The sequence below is a fragment of the Impatiens glandulifera genome, chromosome 6, assembly GCF_907164915.1.
Source record: "Impatiens glandulifera chromosome 6, dImpGla2.1, whole genome shotgun sequence".
Classification (NCBI taxonomy): domain Eukaryota; kingdom Viridiplantae; phylum Streptophyta; class Magnoliopsida; order Ericales; family Balsaminaceae; genus Impatiens; species Impatiens glandulifera.
This window is the reverse complement of record NC_061867.1, coordinates 2327019-2352662: the sequence shown is the minus strand read 5'-3', so window position 1 is coordinate 2352662 and position 25644 is coordinate 2327019. Positions and strand designations below refer to the sequence as shown.

General features: G+C 25.7%; 3 protein-coding genes across 3 annotated transcripts; 2 read left to right on the top strand and 1 right to left on the bottom strand.

Annotated features, from left to right (window-relative positions):
- The first annotated feature begins 10260 nt into the window (after window positions 1–10260).
- Window positions 10261–12468, top strand: LOC124942247. Its single transcript, XM_047482707.1, has 5 exons — window positions 10261–10385; window positions 10516–10696; window positions 10788–11551; window positions 11620–11746; window positions 11821–12468. Exons 2-5 carry the CDS (start codon window positions 10540–10542, stop codon window positions 12381–12383), a joined length of 1611 nt encoding a protein of 536 aa, XP_047338663.1. The 5' UTR covers window positions 10261–10385; window positions 10516–10539; the 3' UTR covers window positions 12384–12468.
- A 3182-nt stretch (window positions 12469–15650) lies between these two features.
- Window positions 15651–17791, top strand: LOC124942343 (GMP synthase [glutamine-hydrolyzing]-like). The gene is made up of 5 exons (XM_047482823.1): window positions 15651–16242; window positions 16319–16569; window positions 16634–17009; window positions 17080–17387; window positions 17479–17791. Exons 1-5 carry the CDS (start codon window positions 15697–15699, stop codon window positions 17600–17602), a joined length of 1605 nt encoding a protein of 534 aa, XP_047338779.1. The 5' UTR covers window positions 15651–15696; the 3' UTR covers window positions 17603–17791.
- Window positions 17792–19277: 1486 nt separating this feature from the next.
- On the bottom strand, window positions 19278–22373 carry LOC124941751 (transcription factor EGL1-like). Its single transcript, XM_047482104.1, has 9 exons — window positions 22040–22373; window positions 21798–21948; window positions 21460–21714; window positions 21268–21364; window positions 21058–21072; window positions 20921–20977; window positions 20091–20849; window positions 19573–20004; window positions 19278–19505 (listed from the first exon to the last, which is right to left on the bottom strand). Exons 2-9 carry the CDS (start codon window positions 21923–21925, stop codon window positions 19434–19436), a joined length of 1815 nt encoding a protein of 604 aa, XP_047338060.1. The 5' UTR covers window positions 21926–21948; window positions 22040–22373; the 3' UTR covers window positions 19278–19433.
- Window positions 22374–25644: the final 3271 nt, after the last annotated feature.

The following is a 25644-nucleotide window of genomic DNA, read 5'->3' as shown; positions in this document are numbered from 1 at the left end:
ATAAGTTACACTCACTTCCATTTTAGCATCTCTTCCAAGAAATTCACTTCAAAAGTAAAAAATAAATGAAATGATCAATGAGACCCGACAAACAATGAGATGATCGTTAAGGATAAAGAAGTTGATTCGAGTGAGAGGAAACATGATCCTCAATCTTTGTCGAAAATGTTGGAGGGTGGTAATGGCAGCGAGGAAAATAGATAATCCTAAAATTGGGAAAATTCCTCCACCTTCACAATGGAATGGAAGGATTATAGATAAAAAACTCGTTAGTCTCTAATTTACTTTATTTACGCAACTACTAAAATAAATAAATAAAAAACTGCATATCTCATACATTGGACAGCTCCACGACCATAGTATCAATATAGTCACAAAGGCAAAATCATCAACAACTTATACCTGCAATCCACATTTGACAAAATTACCAAAGATTTCAAGAATAATCATTGACATTAACAAAAATAATGTATCATTTCTTATAATCAAGGAATACATCATACCTTGTAACCGTCCAAGATCGTTGAATCTGTTAGCATTGGATATTTCGTCGTTTTATTTACAGATTTAACTACCATTCCTCTCTGGTTCGGGACAAAGAGAGTATTAGTTATATATATATAAACACTATAGTCCAAGTTAGAGCAAATATTTCATTTTGAAACTAGAAATACCATCAGAATATCAACAAATAGAGTCATCCATTGAGGTTTCATTGCAGACTGTAAACAAATCCAATTAGAGATGAAATCAATCTATGTAATTTATAATTAAGATAATAACATTATTAGATTAAGAACTTACAAGTAATTTCATATTCGATTCAAATTGAAAGCACCTAGATTGAAGTAGAGTAATTATAACGAGCGGTTGTACCAGCATCTCCATCTTGATCACAAAAGAAATAACTAATAAGTTAAATGATTCATCTAACTTTGTTTGAAGAAGATTATTCAGATTAATTCAACCTCTAAGACAATTTTTTCATAAAACATTCATTCAAAATATAATAATTAAAATCTTATCTTAATAATAACATCAATGTAATACTCTTTTTTATGTGTAGTTTCTTCTTAGTTAACTTGTCACAATGTTGTTCTTAATTTAAGTTGCAATCGTTTATTATACATTCATGTTACCCATTATAAAAAATATTGTAATAATGAATCTCGTTAACAAAAATTTGTAAGACAAAAGCTTGAGATAATAAAAATTGAACCAATAATTTTACGAAAAATTAAAATCACTTAAAATTAAGTAATTTGATAAGATATAGTTTCAGAGATACGGATCCAAAGTCGTGTTTTTGTACAGATCTAACAAATAGTCCATTTACATTTTTTATCAAATCAAAATTAAAAAATATGTATACATCGAATTGAAGTTTTAATCAGAATGACCTCGGTAACTTCCAGAAAGAGTAACGCGAGATAAATCAGAACGAAAGAAATGAAATATGTTTTAGAAAATATAGATTTACAAATATAAAGTTACCTAGATATGTGATAGCATAAATATATAAAACAAGATTGAGATCGAATATTTTGCTAAAGCTCTTGATGATCTAAACCTACACGGTTGAGATAGATCGAGTTTATAGCCCTACTAATAACAAACAAAAACAAAGATAGAGAACTCTCGACTCAGAGAGGCAGCGCTAAACTAGGGTACGATGAGAGAAAGGAAGCGCCTCTCTAATATAAGAGGCGCCGCGCACATCTAGGGTATGATTTAGAAATGTGAAGGGATGAATGCTATTTATAGAACCCTAATTGAAGTTAAGGCCTTGTTTGTTTATAGAATTAATTTAATTAACTAGTTTTATATATTGGTTTGTAATTACTATATTCAATAAGTTTAGAGTGGAGTTAAATATCATATTACAACTTTTATAGACCAAAGTTATCAACAAACTTACTTTCTAATATTTTCTATCTCAAAATATTATATTTTTACCCTTTTTTTAATACTATTTTCATTTCATTTTTCATATTTTATTTGTTTAACTTTTAAAAAAAAAATCTCTTTGACCTTAGTTTATATTTAACCCCCAACTTCAATTAAGAATTAAATTAACCCAAAAATATTGTTTTTTTTATTGATTTTGGTCTTGACTTTCAATTTGGAATTATATTAACTTACAATCATTGTTTTTAATTGATTATGATCTTAAATTTCTTTTTCTTTTATTTTTGAATAATGATGTATCAGGTCCAGATCAAGTCCACCTTCTAAAAATTAAGTTATTTAGTTAAATTTATTAAATATTTTAATATAAAAGTGTGTATTATGCTGGTTTAAAAAAATATTATTTTGTTACAGATTAAAATCTCACCAATAACAAATTTTTAAACAATTTAAAAAAAAAAATCAAATTAGAACAGACAAATTATTTTCAAGTAAAAATAAAATAATCTCAAATAACTAAAATTATTTTACTTTATAATTGCACAAAAAAATAATCTACATCACGATTATTTCTTCATTTCTTTGAAACTTTGTTTAGGAATCACAATTATTTCTTCATTTTTTGAAACTTTGTTTAAAAATATTAATAAAACGACAGTTTAACTCCTAACATATCTCTATTTTAAATAAAATAACATATTAAAAAAGTTTTTTTTCCTTAAAAAAACATGTTAACTAGTGGTGATCGAATTATCTTATTTAAATCTTAGTAACAAAACATTATTAATCTTATTTAAATTTGTATAAATAATTTTGATAAAGATAAAACAAGTAACTCTTTTTTTCATGATAAAAGTAATTTATTGTAAGAAAAAAAATACAATGTAACAAATAGGAAAACGCTGAAATCACTAACAAGCAACTGACCAAAAATCATCTACATATTTTTATACAGTTTATATTGTTATGTATTTTATTTTATTTTTGAATCGGGTTTATTCTTGGAAGTGGTTATCATAATCCCCGGTCACGATCCTAGTTTAGTTAGAGTGTTTTTAACGAGAATAAAACCTAAAATGAAGTGTAATATTTTTTCACTTAAGTTACATTGGTGAGTCAATTTATTTTTTATTTTTTTTTAAACCACAACTAATGACACTCATTTTCAGTTTGGTAGGTTAGGCTCCTATATTTCCCAAACACTCAAAAATTTCCAAAGAAAAGGCCCAAGGAGAGGACCCTCCATGTGCTTGCATTTAAAATCTGTCCAATTTCTTTCTTTTAAGGACCTTACTTTAGTATTATATTATATTCACATGTTAATATTTATTAAAAAAATTACAACAATAATAATCTTCCATTAATAAGAATTAAAAAAAGAGAGTTCATGATCATGAATGTAGAATGGCATAAATGAATTCATTAGGTCAAGTTTTATCAGAAGATGAAATTGGGAATTTATTAGATATTGAAAATTAGTGGATGAATCATAATTTATTTTTCATTTTTTTAAAGTATTTATAATGAAAAATGATGAGAGTCATTAATACAACTACACAAAATTAGAGAAAATAAAAAAAAATAAAAGATTTAATAATTTAATATTCCATTTGTATCAACCCAAAATATATTTTATTTAAAAATATATATTTTACTACCCTAAATTTAAAGTAAGTCTAGTAAAAAAAATCATTTGAACTTATTATGGAAAATAAAAATCTATCTGAAGGTTCTAGACATTCTTTTTATCCCTTTTTTTCCTTACAAATTTCTGTAAAATCTTATGTATTAAATGTAATTTTTTTTAAAAAGTATTAATATTTTTGGCCTTATGCCAAGAAATAGGACGAAGAAAGGACATCACCTCTTCCATGCTTTTTTTTTTATTATTTAATTTAATTTAATTTGTATTTTTTCAACACACAAAGACAAAAAGAGTTATAAATTTGAGACTTTAGTGATGGACAAAAGAAATAAGTGCACGCTTTCTTTCTATATGGAACACTTACTTTCAAGACAAAAGAAAGCTCACACGTGATCATGAATCCTATGCACTATTAATTAATTAATTAATGTATTTTCTATCCAAATAATACTCTATTGCAAAAATATATTGAATGGATTTATAAAGATTTTTATTCCACTGTCTTCTCGAGATTTTTTTTAGACCTTAGACGAAAGCACGAAATTAGGACCCTACGCATAAACTTCACTTGTGTTTCACCGTTGATCTTCAATAATCTTCCAATATCTACAAAGATGCAACATAAATTGTCAACGAAAGTGACTTCTTCTAGCATTTTTAGATGCAAAATCATTGATAATTGTATCGTAATCAATATATTCCAAAAAATCTTTTTCAATACATAAAATAGCAAGTTCATTCAATCTATCTTGAAACATCGAAGATCTTAGATAATTTTTCAATAATTTTAACTTAAAAAAATTTCTTTCAGCAGAAGCTATCGTAACAGGCAATGTTAGTAAAATTCGATATACAATAGAGACATTAAGATAGCAATCTATTGACATTACAAAATCAAGAATTTCAGCAGCAGACATATCCAAACTAGGTAAAGCAACTTGTAGTATTTTTAGTTCAGAAAACAAATCACTCAAATTAACATCACACGTACCTTCATAAGAAAATACATTACAAAATGTGCTACACTTTTCTTTCAATTTGCTTTCATTCAATGCCTTCAACTTTCCAGAATTCATAAAGAATCCAAATAAGTCATTAAACTCATTCAATTGTTCAAACCTATGTTTTAGGGATGCAAGAGACATATCAACCAATACTAAAAAATAGTTTATCCTAAAAGATTCTTCTGCCGATTGTTGTTCAACATTAGAAGTATTATCATCAAAATATTTTCTAGGGATCTTCTTAACACGTTTAGTCGAAAAAACAGGATCTATGTCCATTTCACATGCAATATCATTTGTAACAATTAAACCGTCGAAATTATTTTGTTGTCGGTTTCGTTGTGAGTTTCGTTGTCGGTTTCGTTGTCGATGTAGAATACAGAGACTGAGAGAGACAGACAGTAGGGTTTTCAATTTTTTGTTTTGATAGTGTTAGTTTATTTCTCTATTTGGGTTATAGAGCCATGAGCCAAAAAATCTAACATAATAAAAAAAAAATAAAGAATAAGAAACTAAAAATCCTTACTAATACCTAGCATATATAAAAAAAAAATGGGCCCCTTTTTGGTCCTAGGCCCTAGGCCATGGCCTAGGCTGCCTACTCCTCCGGGCTGGGCCTAAAGATAGTCCATTGATAAAAGTTGACTTAAGAGACAAAAAATATCACGGGTTCAATTTCATCTTAAAATGTTTTAAGTTGAAGCGAGAAGTAATAAGTTGTAGAGTATCATGCTAGTTTTTCTAAAATAAAAAATAAAGTATAAAAAAAAATTTCTTAATAAAAAAATTAAATAACAATTATTTGAGAATTAAATCAATCTATCATAACATAACACATTTTTTTATATTAGAACTTGTATTTTTAAGTGAGACCTTTGACCCGAGTATTGAGTTTACGCCCCCATGTAGAAAAACGTAAAAAACATATTGAATGCCCTAATTTTAGTTAAAAAATTATATTTTTATATAATATTTGAATTCGTAATCAAATTAAAAAAAAATATTTATATCATAAACCACTATACAAACATTTTCATGTTAAAAAAAATAGTAAATTTAACTAAACATTTTTTTTTTATTAAATGGGATACCCTATGGTAAGGGTGACCAGCTTTCATGGAAGAATAGGCACTTAGGCTTTTTTGCTAGATGATTCAAAAGAAAAAGTGGAAGATTGGTTTTCACCTTGTCCCCGACATTGTTCTCCGACGATGTCCCCTTTGCTCAAGAGGCCTTCTTTTTCTTTCTTCAATCGTGGAATCGGCCCTTGGACTAATCGTGCTTACCCTGTAACCGCCCCTAAATGAAAGTTATATGTAAATGGTCTAAATGAATTCATTAATAATTTTTAAGTTTTTTTAATATAATAAAGTACAACTCACCCTAACTGCAATTCTTGGATACCTCTCTAATTATCGGGATTTTCTTCAATTACCTTGTTCTATTGTTAAAAAAGAAAAGAAAAAAAACGAATACAATGAACGAACCCACACGTGAAAGATCACATGCTGAGTAGACGAAATTATTTGTTTTTATTAAAAAGTAGACGATATTGAGATATTGACAGCTTTTGATAAAACTAAAATATAAATTAATAAAGTCACAGATCAGATATTATTAAGGTTTATGATCTAATTAATTAATATACACGGACATGTTTCATATTTAATATTCAATTATAATAATCCTTCCACCCAAAAAAATATATTTAAGAACATTATATAATATAAAAGTATAACTAGTTAAATAACAAATAAAATATAATTATATATAAAGTAAACTAATACAATCTCACATTTATAATATCACACTTTCAAATCTTCTATTATAACATAATTAGTATATAATAAAAATCGAATAAAATCTTCATACTTAGCTATATATCCTAGTGGGATATTTAATATATAATTATTTTTATTAATTATATAAAATGTTATTATTTATAAAATCGAATAAAAATAATAGTACCATGGATGGGTGCATATGGAAGATAGTGGAATTATTAATTGTAAATTGTAATAGAAAATGGACCCCGTAAATCTGAAGATTTGTCCACAATCTTTACTTGTCGGATTCTGTTCTGCTAAAAGGGTATTAAATAAATGAAATGGTCACTATCAAATGTATAAACAAATTGTATGTATAATTGTTTTTTTATAACTAAGCTGTTATTTTATTTTAAATTACTCAATATTACCTAATGAATTAACATGTAATCAACTATAATGTCTATTCAAATGAACAATTTCAATAGTATATATTCAATAGAATTTAAGATTGTGTTTATAAGTTCAAACTATAGTTTATTCTTTTAAGAAAGTTAATAAAATTATCGTAGTTATGACCTGTGATTTTTACTGTCAAAATAGATAACTTACTTTATATCGTTGATAAATTATAAATATGAAAAAATCGATAATTTATTTGAAATTTAAAAGTTTATTTTAAAAAATCTTAGTTATATATTATTATTATATATAATTAAGTATAAAATTAATTTTAAATAGTAATAAGTAAATGATAATAATGGTAAATTCCTAAAATCTTAAAAAAATATTTTTAAAACTATTAGTTATATATTATTATTATTATTATTATTATTTATATATAGTTAAGTATAAAATTAATAAAATAAATGAGACTAAAAAAAGACATATTTACAAAATCAATTATATTAATTCATTTATTTGAATAAATATATATTTTAAATATATAAATAAACATTTATTTTTTTTCATGAAAAGTTTTATATAAGGTGGGTCTTTAAGATATACTATTTTTTTTTATAACGTATACTTTACCAAAATTTTTGGTATAAAAAAATCATATTGATATCTTAGCGAAAATTTGGTATGTTACAAATAACATACTATTCATAATGAATATTGATGGCATACCGAGATTTCGGTATAGTATCAACATTATATCATCTTTACCCAAAAAAACACATTTATTTAAAAAATTCAATCAATCTAATAGGATTACTTCATTCATTTTAGGAAAAATCAAATATTAGAATTTCTATCTTATAATAAAATATTTATTAGATTCAACATTTTTATAGACTTTTTTTTTAGTGAAATTAAATTAGTTTCACATCAAGTAAATAAAATGGATATGAATTGTATTGATTGATACTAGAGTTTAATTCTTTTTTTATTTGATTTTGTATAATTAAATTAATATTAAATATATTTGAAAAAAAAAATTAAATTAGATTAGAGATAATATATATTTTGAGAATTGAGCCTCAAATATATTAAAAATATAAAATAAATCTCATATGATTGATTATTCGGTGAGGTGATGATCATTTGATCTTATTAGAAAATTCAGCATCCTTGTAATAAATTAATAATTACGAAAATAGATATTAGGGTTTAATTATTTATAGTTTAGATAGTCATTATTTATTTGTAAGTATTATATATATATAATATTAAATATTATTTTTGTTGAAAAATTATTATTTTTGATATTTTAAGGTTTCGATATATTAAAAATATCGATAATTTTTATAATTGTATATGATAAAATCAAAATAACCATTCATTAGAAAGTTTTATTATCAGTCAATATTATTTAAATTAGATTTATATAATCTTAATATTTTAATAATCAACTTCAGATTTTAATAATATTGTCCCAAGATTTTAACAATATTGTCTGAATTTAATTTAAAATTTAAAAAAAAATCAAAATTTAAATATTTTGACTATTAGAAAATACCTTTTTATTTTATTTTCTTAATAAACTAAAAGTTTAGTAAATAAAATATTCTGGAATTGACCCAAACAAAAAAATCTAAGGATCTATTTAAATATTAATTTTCTCAATTAATTTATTTAATTTGTAAATGTGGGGGACCCGTGGATTTCGGATCCTAACCTGCCATTACAATTTTGGAAGTACACCGACAAATGCAATAATCATATACATTCATTTCCAATTAATTTATCAAATAATTAAATTCAATTTTCTTATTAAATTTTGTGTTACAAAAAAATATCTGGTCAAGAATAATGGGTTTGGATATAAATAAAAATAAAATATATGTAACGTATAACATATAATTAATATGCAAAACCCATATTTATGTGGTGTGGGTCTACCAAATGCAAATAATTCATATGAAATTGTTAGATGGGTATTATAAATATTATTATTATTATTTAGAAATGAAGTGTGACCACCGTCTAGTATTATTTGCTACCGTTATTATTAACATCAAGATATTCTAAAATTCATGTTGGGTTGAATTAATCCAAAAATAGAAACCATTTATATAACTCATTTTTATATTTTACTATTGACATCTCATTAATAATAATGTTTATGTAACTAATAAGTTACAAACTTGTAAGGTTGGCCATGTCTATATATATATGTTTGTTCAATTAATGAAATGCAAGTTGTCTAAAGAAAAATCTTATTTTATGACTATCTTGTAATTGGTCATATGCATAGTTTGGTATCATTTATGATCAATCAAAATAGTTAAAATCAAGAATTTATAAAAAAATTGTAGTTATAAACTTATAAAATTGAGAATTTACTTGAAATAATAAAAGTTGTCTTAATAATAAATTATTATATATATAATTAAATATTTTTATACTTGAGTCATTTAAAATAATAATATAATTAAGTATAAACTTAATTAATAAATAATAATAATATACAAAAATTATATTTACATAATTAATTACATTAATTTTTTTATTTGCATAAATCATATTTTTTCTTATAAAATTGTAAAATTATATTATTTTAAATTTAAAATCATAAAAAATTACTTAGTGTAAGAGTTTATTTAAAAAAAAATTAAGAATATCTTGACCAACCCTAATTATAGTAAGACATAAAAAAAATATTTGTAGTTTTCTAATAATTTTCTTATTTTGCTATGAATATTTTTTAATATATTTCAAATTCATATGAAATTTTCAAAATATGTAAGAGAAAAAAAAACTATTATATTTTAAATAATTTAAATTATAACTAAATACATTTAATTATTTTAAATTCAGGCCATAATAAAGTATTATTCATTTGTTATCTTATTAATCATATCATTCAATTTAAAATTTATTATTTATATTAGAAAAACTATTATTATATATTAATAAAATCGCAAAATCACCCCATAAACATTTTTTTAAAATAAATCCAAATCTATTTAAATAAACTTTTACGTTTTAAAAGATATATCTACAATACCTTGTTAAATAACAAAAATTTCACTTTAATCTCTAAATTGAAGAAAAAAATATAAAGGTACTAATCTATTTTTTTTTATAATAAACTTTGATTTTAAATATATATAAATACATTTTACGAAATATATATTCAACTCCCTTAGAGTTAATCATCTTCTTTTTTAAAATCTATTGTAATAATAGGATGATTAGTGTTTGTAAATTTATTTATTTTTGTTGGTTGAATGTGTTTATAATTTTTTAATTTTTGGGTTATGTTTTTATCGTTATTTTAAATAATTATTATATTTTTTTTATAATAAATTGTAAGTAATAATAATAAAAACAAAAAATGGTCCAATAGAGTCAATGTCACACTTATGAAATGAAACCAAAATAACAATTCAGAAACCTCTGTCTTTCTCTCTGGACTTTGATTGCTCATTTCCATGGATGTCCAGATTATTCTTCCTTCCCTTCATCTAACAACAATACAACTTTCTTTGATTAAGTTTTCTCCACGAAAATGATCTCTCTTAACCCTTTATGACCAAACCAAGACAAAACGCATTCATTCCTTCTCCCATTCACCCCAATTTACCACCCATCTTCAAGAAGAAGACAATAGAGGTAAAACCCACAACCCATCTTCTTCATCTCTCGCCATAATTTCCATTTTTGGAACTTTGTAATCGACAAATTCATTGTTTTTGCTGGACCCATTTTCTCAATTTATTACTCCCCCCTCCCCATATTGTAGAGTTGAACCCTAAACCTAACTTCAATGGAGAAGAGATTTCGGAAACACCCAGTAATTTGTGAAGATGGACAAATCAGTTGTATGATTGGTTTGATCAGTATGCTTGATTTCCGCCAACGTCGACTGAATCAAGGGCTGATTTCAAACGAGAAGCACGTGAATCAAAACGATAGTTTAATGGGTAAGTTATCTGACCTTTTACTAGCTAAATGCAATGTGGGTTTTTGATGATTCTTGAATTGATTGAAGTTTTTGGTTTTGATTTATTGAAGTTACTCAGAAGAGAAGTGTGAAGGCACTTATGGAAGAAGAGATATCTTCAGAGAATGAATCATTTTCAAGAAGTATTCGTTATGGAGCTCATGATGATTACCCTGTTTTTCAATGTTCAGACATGGAAAGAACTAGTCATAATTCTGATCAGAAATGTCTTAAACCATTGGATGTTCTGAAAATGAACAAAGAATTGTGTCTGAAATTGATACAAGATGGAAACTCGCCTTCTTCGGTGAGAAATACTAAGAATTCGCAGGCGGAAACGGGATGTGGGTTCGATAGTAGTAAGATTACTTACGACAGTCTCTTGAAAAAGATTAAGAATAAACACGGAGATCGGTCAAGAACAAGAGAATGCACTGTGGTGGTTCTGAAGCCTGAGTCTAGAAAAGTGCCTGTTTCAGAAGATGTATCCTGCAACTGCTCTATCAACTCTTGTAAACCGGTTCCAATTTCCTTGAAAAACGTCAAGAAGAAGAAGACTAATCAGCCATTGGAGCAAATTCATGTAGAGAAGAAGAAGACAGAAGAAGACTCCAGCCAATTTGACATAGTTTTGGAAGCCAAAAAGCATATGTCTAAGAGACTAAACAATTTAGTTCAAGATGGGGATGTTTTTTCCAGCCAAGAACCGCCAAGAACGTTGGGAAGGATACTATCTTTGCCAAAACTCGCCCCTGAAAATTCAAAGACACCTGCTGTTGCGTTGAAGATGAAGATGAAGCTTAAAGATGATCAATCACAATTGTTCCAAGAAACTGTAAGTTTCAATGTTATTAAGAAGATTTAGTTAAAAAATTGAAACTAACCCGCGATTTGTATGATCAGCCTCGAAGAAAATCAACAAATGGAATGGAGAAACCAGTATCTGAAGAATGGACGAGTCCAGTGTCTGTTCTCGAGCCATTCTTCATCGATAATCTCAGCAGCCCGTCTACTCCTGGATCACAATGGGGTAATAATCATTGGTTTTATACTTGTTTCACTACAAAAATATAAAACAAATTCATTGAATCTCTTTTTCTGCAGGTAACTCTTCAATGCATCTACAGCCTCATCGCCTTGACTTCGAAGAATACTCCACAATCCTTTCTTCTCCAGATTTAGCTTGTTTGGATGACTCCGACACGATCTCCAACTACGTGAAATCAGTGCTGCAATCTCGACCCATGAACTGGAATGACATCTTTTTGAAGTTTGATCAAAATTCATTCGACGAACCCTTCTTCGATGAAATGGAACTATGTAAGGTTGATTCTTATTGGCAACACAAGCTCCTTTTCGACTGCACGAACGAAGCATTCTTGGACGTGTGTCGATCCCATTTAGGGTTCAGCTCATCTAATCTAGTAGTATGGAACAAATTAGATTTGTTTAATGAGATAAACAAAAGAGTAAACAAACAGTTTGTTCCTCGGCCAATGTCAAGAACTTTGCAAGATATTGTTGGGGAAGACTTGATGGATAATACGTGGAAATGGATGGATCTTCGAATAGAAGTTGAGGATATCGCGATTCAGGTGGTGGAATTCATTATTGCTGTTGACTTGATACCCGATACAATAACTGAGTTTTTTCATTTGAATTTTTAAACTTATTTTTGGCTTGTATTATTGTTAATTGAAGTATTTATTATCTAAGACATATGTATGTATAGCATACAGTTTCTTAATTTTTACCTGTTATTGCATTTTATGGTTGTGTAATAACTACATTGAACTTTTAACAACAAATAAAAGAAGTTTGTATGGGGTATAAATCATTTTAATTGATTAATGGATGAAACTTAAGTGAAAATAAAAGATATAAAAAAGTCTATTTAATAATTATAGATTTTGTTTTATATTAATGTATATATAATAAAATAAATTTGTAAATATTATCTCATATAAAAAATATACAAACTTTAAGAAATGAGTGGATATCTAATTAAATAATACTATTAAACTTATTTGTTTTTTAAAAATATATTTTATCAAAAATCAATAAAATCATATTTTTTAAGAGTTTATTCAATAAAATATTATATATTAATAATATATATTTAAAAAAAATAATACTTTTTTATTATTTTTTAGCTTATTTTTTAAAAATAAAAATAAATTACTTTTATTTTATTTTTTTAATTTAAAAATAATATTTATAAAAACAATATTAATATTAAAATAACCTCGTTAAATAATCAAAATATGAAATTACTTTTTTTCATTTGAAAAAAATAATCAAAATTTATTACTAATTTTAATAATATTTATGATAAAACATTAATTTTAAAATAATATGAATAAATAAATAAAATATGATATTTTTTATTTTAAAAAGTTTAATCAATTTTTTTTACATTTCTAAATTAAATAAAAATAAAATTACTTTTAATTTTTTATTATTTTAATTTTACATTTTTTTTAAATTACATTTTTTATTTTATTTTAATTATTCTATTATAATATTTTATTGAATAAATTAATTAATTTTTTCACACTTTTTTATAATAAATAAGTTTTATTTAAATCTAGTGATTATTGATTATCTTTGTTATTAAAAAAAAAAAAATTATTTTTTATCAAAATTTTCACTTTAAATAAGTTTTATTTAAATCTATTAAAACTTTTATATTAAATAAAAAATAAATTACCTTTATTTATTTTTATTTTGTTTAAAGAATAATTTTGTTTAAATATATATAAATATTTGAAAAAATATTACTTTTCATTTTAAAAAAGTTTAATCAAATTTTATTATATTTTTATATTAAATGAAAAATAATTTTAATTTTTTATAATATTTTAATTAGACAATTTTCAAGAATAATTTTAATAATATTTAAGATAAAATATTAATTTTAAAATATTCTCAATAAATAATAGAAATATAAAATTACTTTTCTCATTAATTTTCACTTTTAAAAATTTGTATTACAAATTTTATATTAAATAAAAATACAATTTATTTTATTTTATTATAGTTTTAAATCAAAAAGTTTAAAATATAACTTTGATCTGATACACTCTCCTAACTATCACCGTTATAACACTGTTCCTTTTTCCTGTTACGCCAAAAAAAATTATAACAAATAAAAAAATACTTAAAATTTTTATAATATTTATGATAAAATATTAATTTTAAAATAATCTTAATAAACAATAAATAATATAAATATAAATTTCCTTTTCTATTAATTTTTCTCTTTTAGAAAGTTTCATTAAATTTCTTATATTAAATAAAAATAAAATTACTTTTATTTTCATTCACTTTTTATTTTAAAAAAAATCATTACATTTTTATATTCAAAACATTTTTAATTAATTTAATTATATTTTCATAATATTTTAGATAAAATATTAATTTTAAAATAATATTAATAAATAATTAAAATATGTATTTTTTATATATATATTTTTAATTTTTTAACATGGGAAATATATTTAAAAAATATTAAAAATATATATATATATATATATTTATTATTTTATATTTGAAAAAAGGTTTAATCAAATTTTATCACATTTTTTATAAAAAAAAATATACAAAAATTTTATATATGTTTAATTAAAAATTATATATATATATATATATATATATATATATTTATTTTGATTTTATCAACTTTTTCATTTTATTTAATTTTATCATATCTTTATATTATAAAATAATAATAAAATTATATATATAAATATATATATATATATATATATTTTATTTTATTTTAATTATTATTATATAATATTTTATTGAATAAATTTATTAATTTTTAACTTTTTAATGTTCAAGGTTTGTTATAAAAAAAAATTAATTTTATTTTTATTAAAAATTTTACTTTAAATAAATTTTATATAAATTTATTAAAACTTCTATACTAAAAAATTAAATTCTATTATTTATTTTTATTTTATTTTAAAGAATAATTTTATTTAAATAATTAAAAATATATATTCATTTTAAAAAAGTTTACTCAAATTTATTACATTTTTATAATTTTATAAGAAATAAAAATATTGATTTTATTTTTTTATTATTTAATTTTACATATTTGATGAAATTGGTAAATTATATGATGAAATTAGTAAATTATATTTAATATTTGATGAAATTAGTAAATTATATTTAATGATACAGTAGTACACCTCTTAAATTTAAGTTTAATTTAAGGTTTACAAAAAAAATGTTTTAATTAAATAATTTTCAGAATAATTTTAATATTTTTTATGATAAAAATTTAATTTTAAAACATTCTCAATAAATAAAAAAAATAGGAATATAAAATTTTATTTTTCATTAATTTTCACCTTTAAATTTTTTATATTAAATATAAATATAATTTATTTTATTTTATTATTCTTTTAAATCCAAAATAATTAATTTTTAAGTTAATTTTTTTATTACATTTTTATATTAAATAAAAATAAAATTACTTTTATTTTCTTATTCTCTTATAATAAAATATTAATTTTAAAAAAAGTATCTTTATAATATGAAATTACTTTTTATATATTAATTTTGATTTTATAACCGTGGAGATATATTTAAAAATATTAAAAATATATATTTTTTCATTATTTTATATTTAAAAAAAATTTAATCCAATTTTATCACATTATTTTATAATTATTAATATTAATCTTAAATAATCTGAATAATTAATTAGAATATTAAGATAACTTACAAAATCAATATATACAAACTAAAATTTTATATATGTTTGATTAAAAAATTATATATATATTTGTTTTATCAACTTCACTTTATTTAATTTCATCATATCTTTATATTATATAATAATAAATTTACTTTTATTTTATTATTTTAATTTTACAATTTTCGAAGATTACTAAAATCTCTACAAAACCCTAATCTTGAACCACCACCACCACATTCTCTTGCCGCCTATCTTTCTCTCTTGAAAAAATGGATTCCCTCGCCGTGAAATCCAACTTAGTCTTAATTCTCGACTTCGGTTCACAGTACACCCATCTGATTACTCGCCGGATAAGAAGTCTCTCTGTGTTTTCTCTCTGTCTTTCCGGCACATCATCGCTTAAAGCCATCACCGACCTCAATCCTCGTGTAATCATTCTCTCCGGCGGTCCTCATTCCGTTCACTCCCCAAAAGCTCCCTGTTTTCCAGATGGGTTCGTCGAATACGTCGAGTCTAATGGCGTATTCGTTCTTGGTATATGCTACGGCCTTCAGTTGATTGTTCAGAAACTAGGGGGAGAGGTTAAAATCGGTGAGAAACAAGAGTATGGGAGAATGGAAATTGAGGTTGAGAGATCAAGTGGTCTTTATGGGTCTAAAAGTATTGGTGATTCTCAGATTGTTTGGATGAGCCATGGAGATGAAGCTGTTAAGTTGCCAATTGGGTTTGAAATTGTGGCTAGAAGCAGACAGGGGTCGGTGGCAGCTGTGCAGAATCCGGAGAGGAGATTTTATGGGCTTCAGTATCATCCTGAGGTAATTCATTATTGATTGATTGCATCTTCTTCTTTGGATGATTTCAATCTGTAAATGTGGGATTGTTAATTTGCAGGTGACTCATTCTCCTCAAGGGATGGAAACATTGAAGAACTTCCTTTTTGATGTCTGTGGAGTTTCTGCGGATTGGAAAATGGAAGATATTCTTGAAGAAGAAATTAAGATTATCAATAACATGGTTGGTCCTGAAGATCATGTTATCTGTGCTTTATCTGGTGGTGTTGATTCTACAGTTGCAGCAACTCTTGTTCATAAGGCCATTGGAGATAGGCTTCACTGCATTTTTGTTGACAATGGCTTATTAAGGTAAACAAGAACATAAACATGAACAAATCCATTGAACAAAATCAAATGACAAATCATGTTGCAGGTATAAAGAGAGGGAGCGAGTGATGGGAACATTCGAAAGTGATCTTCATTTGCCCGTGACATGCTATGATTCAACTGAGAAGTTTCTAACTGAGCTGAAAGGAGTGGTGGATCCAGAAGCGAAGAGGAAAATCATTGGAAAAGAATTCATTAACACATTTGATGAATTCGCAAAGGAATTGGAGAAGAAATTGGGAACAAAACCGACTTATTTAGTTCAAGGCACTTTATACCCGGATGTTATAGAATCATGCCCACCACCCGGAAGTGGAAGGAATCACTCGCATACGATCAAGAGCCATCATAATGTTGGAGGGTTGCCGAAAGATATGAAATTGAAGCTAATTGAACCACTTAAGCTCTTGTTTAAGGATGAGGTTTGTTTGCTAATGTAACTTAACATTCACTGTTTGGTTATTGATTGTAATTTGTAAATTGTTTTTGAAGGTTCGGGCTTTGGGGAAGATTTTGAATGTTCCGGAGCCGTTTTTGAAGCGACATCCATTTCCAGGGCCCGGTTTGGCTGTAAGAGTTCTTGGCGATGTAACAGAAGGAAATGCGCTAGAGACTCTTCGTCATGTCGATGAGATATTCATCGAGTCTATCAAAGAAGCTGGGATTTATGATTCGATTTGGCAAGCTTTTGCGGTTTTCTTACCGATAAGATCTGTTGGTGTTCAAGGAGATCAGAGGACTCATTCTCATGTGGTTGCTCTTAGAGCGGTTACTAGCCAAGATGGAATGACTGCAGACTGGTAAGGGAGTTTTTATTTGATTTTTGTTGCTGCTTTATGTTTTTTGTTTTATGGGAAAAGATAATCCTAAGTTATTTTGTTTATATTTTAGGTACAACTTTGAGCATAAGTTTTTGGATGATGTTTCGAGAAAGATATGCAATAGCGTTCGAGGAGTTAACCGTGTTGTTCTAGATATTACCTCGAAGCCTCCGTCGACTATCGAATGGGAATGAAATCAGTAAGTAATCTAGCGTAGGAACATATGATTTGCAGGTCTTTCGTTTAACATTGGTTTGTGGTATTAATAATTTAAATTGCTACATTATGTGGGTTGGTTTGTTTTTGGTTTATCTATACCAGATTTATCGTCTCAAAAGTATTTTGTACCATTAAGCGGGTTTTTTACTATGCGTTGGTGATCATATCTCGAGTATGTAGTCATTGAGTGAATCGCACATTTAACCGTAGATAGCCAGATCACTCTTGTCACAAACTCATAACTTAATCCAAACTAATTGAGTGGTTGTGTTTAGGTTATGAAAAGTGTGTGATTTATTAAATTATGAAGAATTTTTTATTTGCTAAACCTAATCTTATTAAGTTACAAATTATTAAGAAAATAACAAGTTACAAATTTCCATTTAGCTTTTGCATGATCCAAGTCATTGACTTTGGGTTTAGTTACTTTTCCAACATCTTGAATTTAATTCCAAGATTGATTGATGCCCAAACCTAATCTATGAAAATACATACTTAAAATGTCTTATTTTCTTTTTATTTTTTATATCTATTTTATTAAATTTAAATTTTAAATATAATTATTTTTAATAATTAAACCAATAAAAAATTCAAATAACTCATCTCTTTTCTTATCATTCAATTATTTTTTTAAGAAAAAAACTAATATAAAACTTTGTACCTGGTTTGGTTTTAAGTTATTTTAATAACATAAACAAAATTAAACATCATTTCATTCCCTTTTTATTTATCACATTACTCAATTTATAAAATTAAAATACTCATTATTTTAAATTATTATTTTTTATTTTATTTATATACATTAAGTTTTTTTTACCAAAAATAATCACTACTCCCTTAAAATCATCAACGATTTTCATTTTTCTTTTTCTAGGTTATTTAAATAAACTCAATCCGAACAAGTTCTTGAGGTCTTTTTCAGTTCTAGTTATTTAAAAAACCAAAAAATATCATATTACCCTTATTTCATTTATTACATCACTCAATCTATTAACAAAAAATACTACTTAGTCTATTTTAAATTATTATTTATTATTTTTATCAATAATAAGAATGGTATAATAAATGAAGTTGAATACTACCTTCTTTCAAAAAAAAAAAATAAAAATAAAAAATAATTCCTATCTACCCTATTAATAGCTACTAGGCCAAATATAGTAAGACAAATCTTTTTAATTTAATTGTCAACATCAAAAAAATAATATTTTGTGAATGAGTTCCTTCCACACACACATATGCATTTATTATTATTATTAATATTATTGTCCACTATCACTACACTTTCTTTTTAACTTAAACATTTTTTTCCCTATATTTCATTACTCTCATTTTACTTTTCTTTTCAAACAATTTGAAATTTATTGCATTTTGAATAATTAACTTTTTCTTATTTATTTTCTTCATTCAAAACATGTTACACTTGCTTCTAAGTATGTATAATGTAAAGAAAATGAAAAAAAAAAAGTTGAAAAAATGTTATAATTATGAAAGTTGTGCTAATTCAAAAGAAGAAAACTATGATCTAAAAAAATTAATACTAAGATGAAATATTCATTGGTTAAGACACATTATTCTGATTGTATAAAGAGTTGTGATATTTAAATCATATACATTTATATCTTAACAAATTAACGATTTCAAATTCCTTACAAATTGAAGGATAATCTTCAACTTTATTATAAAAAGGAATTACATGTTGATAAAAATGTTACTCAAGTAGGATCATACAAGATAAAAACAAATTTAATTACTAAGTAGAGTCATCATATTAGACTCTAATTCAAGGTCATTTAAAGATCATATTCTTCAATTCTTCCATACAACTCTTTGAACTGCTTCGGTGACCATCCCTGCCGAACCACTCGCCGAACCCTTGAACTAAAATAAACAAAAGAAGGGTTTTAAAACGATACTCTCGAGAAAAGAATTGTCGGAAATAACAAACCTTGGATTTTATGGTTATGTCTAAGAAGCCATCGACATTGTTAGATTGAACCGAATGAGAATCAAGGCAAATACGTCCCATAGCATCCATTATGTCTAGAAGTAATGATTCCCTCCAAAGACATCTTATCTCGATGATAATGACATCATTTTCGTCGACAATTACCTTTACTTTATCGGTTGAATTGTTTGCTAGCTTTCCATCTAATCCCGATTCGTTTAATATGGTTGATTTTCTTTTGTTTGTGGAAAGATGCTTTCCAATGTTATTGGATATCCTCTCATCCGAGGTTATGACATTCTTCCTTTTCGTTATTGTTTTCGCGTTTAGTTCACCAAATCCCGCATCCGAACAAGATTCCAACTCTGCCACCCTTCTCTCGAGCCCCATAACGTATTCAATTGTGGTGTCGAGTATGGAAACTTTGTCTACCTGCGAAAAACAAAACAAGGGCATTAGATTTAGACCGGCCTTGTTGCCTTATCATCAATCAAAATACACTTATTCACAAGGAGTACCTTCTTAATGGAGGGGATCAATGAGCCAAGAACCGAGAATCGTTCACTTATTCTTTCTCGTCTCCTCCTCTCCGACAAAGTATGATTCGAATCAACCACGTCATGTTGTCCTTCTTTCTTTTTCGAATCAAGCAAACAACCCCGACTCATTCGAGGAACCTCGATGAGAATTTTCTTCAATAATCTTTGAGGATTTCCTTTTCTCGGTTGAACGGGCGAGTTTTTCCTCCATCCAACGAAACTTGATTCTTGATTCTCGAGTTTCCTTAAAGGTGTACCCAATAGAAAGCTGTTAGAGCTTTTCAACAATGACGCAACAACCACTCCATAATGGCTATCATCCTCGGTTTGAATATCCAATATACTACAACTATTACTCCTCTTTATCGTGCGATCGTGTTGTTCTATTTCATCAATCAAACACTCGTCATTCGCCTTCCGTTTTCCAGGGCTGCTCCATCCACACGTGTTAAGAAGCGTATGAGATATGCATTCACTCGAACTCGTCGCGTTTTGCATAATACAATTGCTGAATTCTTCCCGAAGATCATGATCTACCAAAAAAGAGTCGCTCGTTATTGGATCCCATTCGTCTGTTAGATTTAAATCTGTATCGATAAGATCATCAAAGACATGATCATTCTCGTCGTTTCTTCCACCATTTCCCGAGAAAGAGGTCGGAATCATGGAAAATGAAACCGATGGATTTGTCAAGTAGGATGTTATAACATGTTCAATGAAACCGGGATCTTCCTCAACCTACAAATTAAACAACAACCGTTAAAGAATCAATCAATCAATCGAAGAACTGCAAAATCTCGATGAATTACCAGTTCAGTCACGCCCATTTCAATTACACCTCCAAGATATGGAAAACACACCACGGTCTACACAATGATTATACAAGTTAGGAAATCTTTCAAATTTTGTAACATTTTTTTTCACATAATGTTTTACAAGATCATACCTGAATCGATGCACTCTGAGATAATCCGTCCATTCAAATGAAAAAGATGAAAAATAAACATTGCATTAGCTTCAAGTTAACATAGAAAAAAAACATAGTCTTAAGTCTATTATCTCGATTTTTATGATACCCAATTCAACTTAAAACTTTGTTATCGATTTTCGAAAAGAACATTGAATGAAAACATAACAAACAAAAACAAATTATTACCTTGGCTAGAAGAGAACGGTTGAATATTTTGCTATCTGCAAAAGGAGCATCAGACAGCCAAATGAACTGACCATTGGCAAATGTTCTTCCGGGCAACCTTAAAAACAAGTCAAACAACAATAATGTCACAAAAACATACAATTATTTGATGATTTCTAAAGTGGGTTAGATCGATTAAGATAGAACACCTACCCTTGGCCGATGTCAAACATGAAAGACATGCAAACAAGGTAATACCACTCTGTATCAGTAAGATCTTCCGGCGATAAGGCTGCCGTCGGCCGTCTAGTTTGCAAATTAGTCTCACTATCCGACAAAGATCCATAAAGTTCTCTCAATTGTTCACTTCTCAGTAACCCTAATTGATCAGAATCAAAGTTTGCAACTTGAATTGTCTTTCTGGTTTTAATATCACCATTATAATACCCTTCTCTCCATTCCAATACCCTGTTCATTCATCATTCAAGTTCAAACATTTAAGAAAAATTCACAAACAAAAGAATTAAAATCTAGCAATAGAACTGAAATACCCTTCATCTGATTGTGAAATCGACCAGAAAATGGCGTAGCTCCAACGAATACTTCTAATAGCAATAGCAAGTTGAGTTTTGAGATTTTCCGGCATCAACCCATTATGATTATCCCCGGCGGCCGCCATTATGCGGTGGTTATAACTTATAACTTCAAGAAAACAAAAACCCACAACCAACTTAATACAATATTGTTTGAATCATTGGACTATCATTCATAAAAGCTTAGAGAAGAACCGTACCAGAGCTTTAATGGTGGAAGTGGTTAAATAAATGAGAATCTTTCTTTGAAGAGTTTTATCGAACAGATGGAGTGCAGAATCTTGGAAAACTCACCTAAAAGATGGGGAACAGTCAAGTGTAGACAAGGGCAGGGAGTGCTAAAGTCTTGGGTTTTTAAGAGAAAGAAACGTGGTCCTTTGAATTACTCTGCTCATTAAAATCCAAATTGAATTTAAACAAAAGGTTAAAACTTTAGACTCTGGTTTCTTGGAGGTATAGAAATGGAGGAGAGAGATAACATGGTGGGAATTTAATGGAATTGGAGGAGAATGAAAAGATTCTTTCTCTCTCTTAATACATTAATATGTAGAAGAAAAGGGTCTTCTTGAATTATTAAACTTTTATGATCTTATAAAGGATTATTCAAAGTTTATTTTGGTTAAAAAAATCAAATTTATAGTATTTTAATTGATTGATACTCTAATATTGTTTAGAAAAAAAAAATATATGATAGGGCAACCAAACAAGACCACAATTTGATGACTTAGCTGTTGGAGTGAGATTAAAAAAAAAAAAAATCATACTAAGAAAATAATAAATTAAAAAAAAATGGTCATGTTCAACTATTTTTTTAATTTATTATTATATTTTTAAAATAATTTATTCTCTTTTACATGTATGTAACAGACCACGTTGAATTCTTATTTTCATTATATTTTCGTTGTTTAAATCATATTTTTAAAAATTTATTATTGAAAAAAAAAAGTAAGTCGGTGCTTGATCCATTTTTTTTCGCAAGGAGATAAAATTTATTCGAATTCGGGTTTTTGTTATTTTATAGTTATTTAATAAGTAATTATTAGTGATAATTTTGAAATTTTAAATTAATGAATTGAGTGTTGTGATTGATGAGATGAATGAAACGATTTTTGAATAAGTTGATTATTTTAATATATTTTAGTTGATGAAATTAATAATTTTATAATTAGAATAACAATCATACGATAAAAGTAAAATTTATAAAAAGAAAAATCAAATCTAACGTGCTCTACTAGTTGAGGGTTTAACTCACATATTTCTATATAAATTTAATAAATTCAATAGTTCAAGCCTTGGAAAAACTATTTTTATTTAGTCATATGAAATTGTATAAGGTGCATCATCTTAGAATGGACCATCTCTCAAAAAAAAAAAATAATAATTCAAATGAGTCTTAGGTTTAAAAGTCTAAAAGTGTAATATGCATTTTTTGCATGCTATTTATTTTTAATTATTGGTCGGGCTACCTTTTCTCACTTAAAATAGGGTTTTCAATTTGATCATTGTTTGGTTGACAAGTAGATTGAATAATAAAATATATTTAAATAATACTAATAATTGTCAAATTGATCAGTAAAAGTAAAATCTTACAATTTGGAAGGATGCATTAAAATTTAATTACTTTCAAACAAGTTAATTTAATATAATTTCAGAAATTAATAAAAGTATTAAAATTCTACTAGCTTCAAACAAATTGAGTTAAAATAATTACATTTTTAAAATAAATTAAAGTAATTATATATATAATATTTAATCTATTAATGGGCCTTTTGTGTAAAAAATAAATAAATGACAAAAACTCAAAAAATATACATTTGGCTATGAAACACAATAAAAATTTATGTTGCACTAATATTACTCATTTTATATTAACATTTTTCATACCAATTTATTTTTAATAATTTTTTAGATCTTTGGTCAGGATGGTATTTCAACTAAAAGTTTGACTGAGAAAGTACATTCTGTAATACTATATAAAATGGTATATTCTATTAATAATATTCTACTAAATTAAATTCTTTAGTTAATTCAAATGTCATTTTTTTATACACACTAAAATATGGGAATAATGACTTTAATTTAATACTATATATGAAATTTCTTAATAGAGAAATGAGAAACTGTTACCTTTTAGAACTAAGCTTAATTTAGTTTATAAAACATAATCACTTTGTTTTGAAATCTAGTTTTATGAAGACCCTTGAATAAGATATGTGTTTTTACCAATTTTAAATTTATCCTCATCAATGTGCCTCCGTTTTTTAAACAAGAAAGTTTCTTCTTATAGTGGGAATTTTTTTCATGATATTCGGTATTCGTTAATAATTGTCCATTTATTTTATCCATAATTTAACGATGTTGACATGCTTAAGAATTATACGGAAGACATACATAAATAAATTAGAATAAATATCTTATTAAAACTTATCTTAATAATCAATAAACAGCCCCCACATACATCTTATTAAAATTTAAAATTTTAAAATAAAATTGTAGTTTATATTATACTTGAATAATCCCAAGATTCACAGTAAGACAAAATAATGAAATATAATATTTCCCATGAATCATGGCTATTAAGATATCATTAGTACATGAATTTGTCTGATTTTATATTTATCAATTAATTATTGTATTGAAATTATTATAAAAAAAAGTTTTACTGTCCATTTTATTTATTAAAAAATAAAAAACATAATTAATTTACTTACCAGTCAAAGGTGTAAAAAATAAAAAGAAGTCGGTTTGCTGGGAAACCAATGAACAGTCAACGGAAAAAAAAACCATGCATGGCGGCTACCTGCCGGTCATGTGTTTTTGTTTATATAGAGACAGATCCTAATTCATAATTAATATTTTTTTTTTAAAATAAAAAAAAAATTAAGAATTATTTTTGTAAAATAAAACCCAAATTAAAAATATATGTTAAATTATTTATTTAATTAGTTTATGATTATCATAAATATTGATGTTCTAACTAAAGTTTTTGAAAAGGAATCATCTTTATAGATCCTCCCCCCACACATGAGATGTTAAAGTGGTTTTAGAGTTGTTGCTAAAAAAGCATAGGTATTTAAATTAAAAGATAGTCACCAATTACAATTAAAAAATAATGCAAAAAATATAAAATAAAAACATTAAAGTAAATTATGAACAATGATTATATTTTCTTATTTTGTGATATGAGTTTATTTATTTTTATGTTAAGTTAATTATAAGTTATGACTATTTGATTTTTTATTTATTTTTGTTTTCCTCTTTAGGGATTGTAGACCCCAACATACTTGAGATCAAGTGCATCTCACATTTTAAAAAAGAAGTTAAAAATTCAAATCTAAGATAAAGAGAAAAATAGATATCAACAATATATAACCTTTGAAAACATGACCAAAATAAGTATTTTAATTTGACAGCCTCACCTTTATGAATTAATGTTCCATCCATTTGCAATTTGTATGTTTTTTAGTTTTTTTTTTATGTCTAACATGAGATTATTTGATTATGTATTTGACCTAAATTTAGGTGGCAACTTAATTTGTACTTACAACTTGTTCGATTTAATTTAATTCAACATTATTTTACTTTTACTCTATCATTTAATTCATTAACTAAAATACAACTTTAGCGATTCTATATTACTTTTGTTGGAGAAGTTTTGAGAATCAAAAATCTCATCTAAGATCGCGTTCTTTGAATTAAAGTGATATTTACGGTGAAATTCTTACGAATTATATTTGCATAAAAATGTTATATTATGGTAAGTGGTCACGAGGAGGTAGAATCAACAATTCACTTACTTTTGCAT

Excerpts from the sequence above, each read along its gene's own strand:
- LOC124942247 (XM_047482707.1), top strand. The coding sequence starts at position 10,540 with ATGGAGAAGAGATTTCGGAAACACCCAGTAATTTGTGAAGATGGACAA. Across the intron at positions 10,697-10,787 it reads TCAAAACGATAGTTTAATGG|TTACTCAGAAGAGAAGTGTG; the intron begins GTAAGTTATCTG and ends GATTTATTGAAG. Across the intron at positions 11,552-11,619 it reads CACAATTGTTCCAAGAAACT|CCTCGAAGAAAATCAACAAA; the intron begins GTAAGTTTCAAT and ends TTGTATGATCAG.
- LOC124942343 (XM_047482823.1), top strand. The coding sequence starts at position 15,697 with ATGGATTCCCTCGCCGTGAAATCCAACTTAGTCTTAATTCTCGACTTC. Across the intron at positions 16,243-16,318 it reads GGCTTCAGTATCATCCTGAG|GTGACTCATTCTCCTCAAGG; the intron begins GTAATTCATTAT and ends GTTAATTTGCAG. Across the intron at positions 16,570-16,633 it reads GTTGACAATGGCTTATTAAG|GTATAAAGAGAGGGAGCGAG; the intron begins GTAAACAAGAAC and ends ATCATGTTGCAG.
- LOC124941751 (XM_047482104.1), bottom strand. The coding sequence starts at position 21,925 with ATGGCGGCCGCCGGGGATAATCATAATGGGTTGATGCCGGAAAATCTC. Across the intron at positions 21,715-21,797 it reads ATTTCACAATCAGATGAAGG|GGTATTGGAATGGAGAGAAG; the intron begins GTATTTCAGTTC and ends ATGAATGAACAG. Across the intron at positions 20,005-20,090 it reads TGATCCCCTCCATTAAGAAG|GTAGACAAAGTTTCCATACT; the intron begins GTACTCCTTGTG and ends TGTTTTTCGCAG.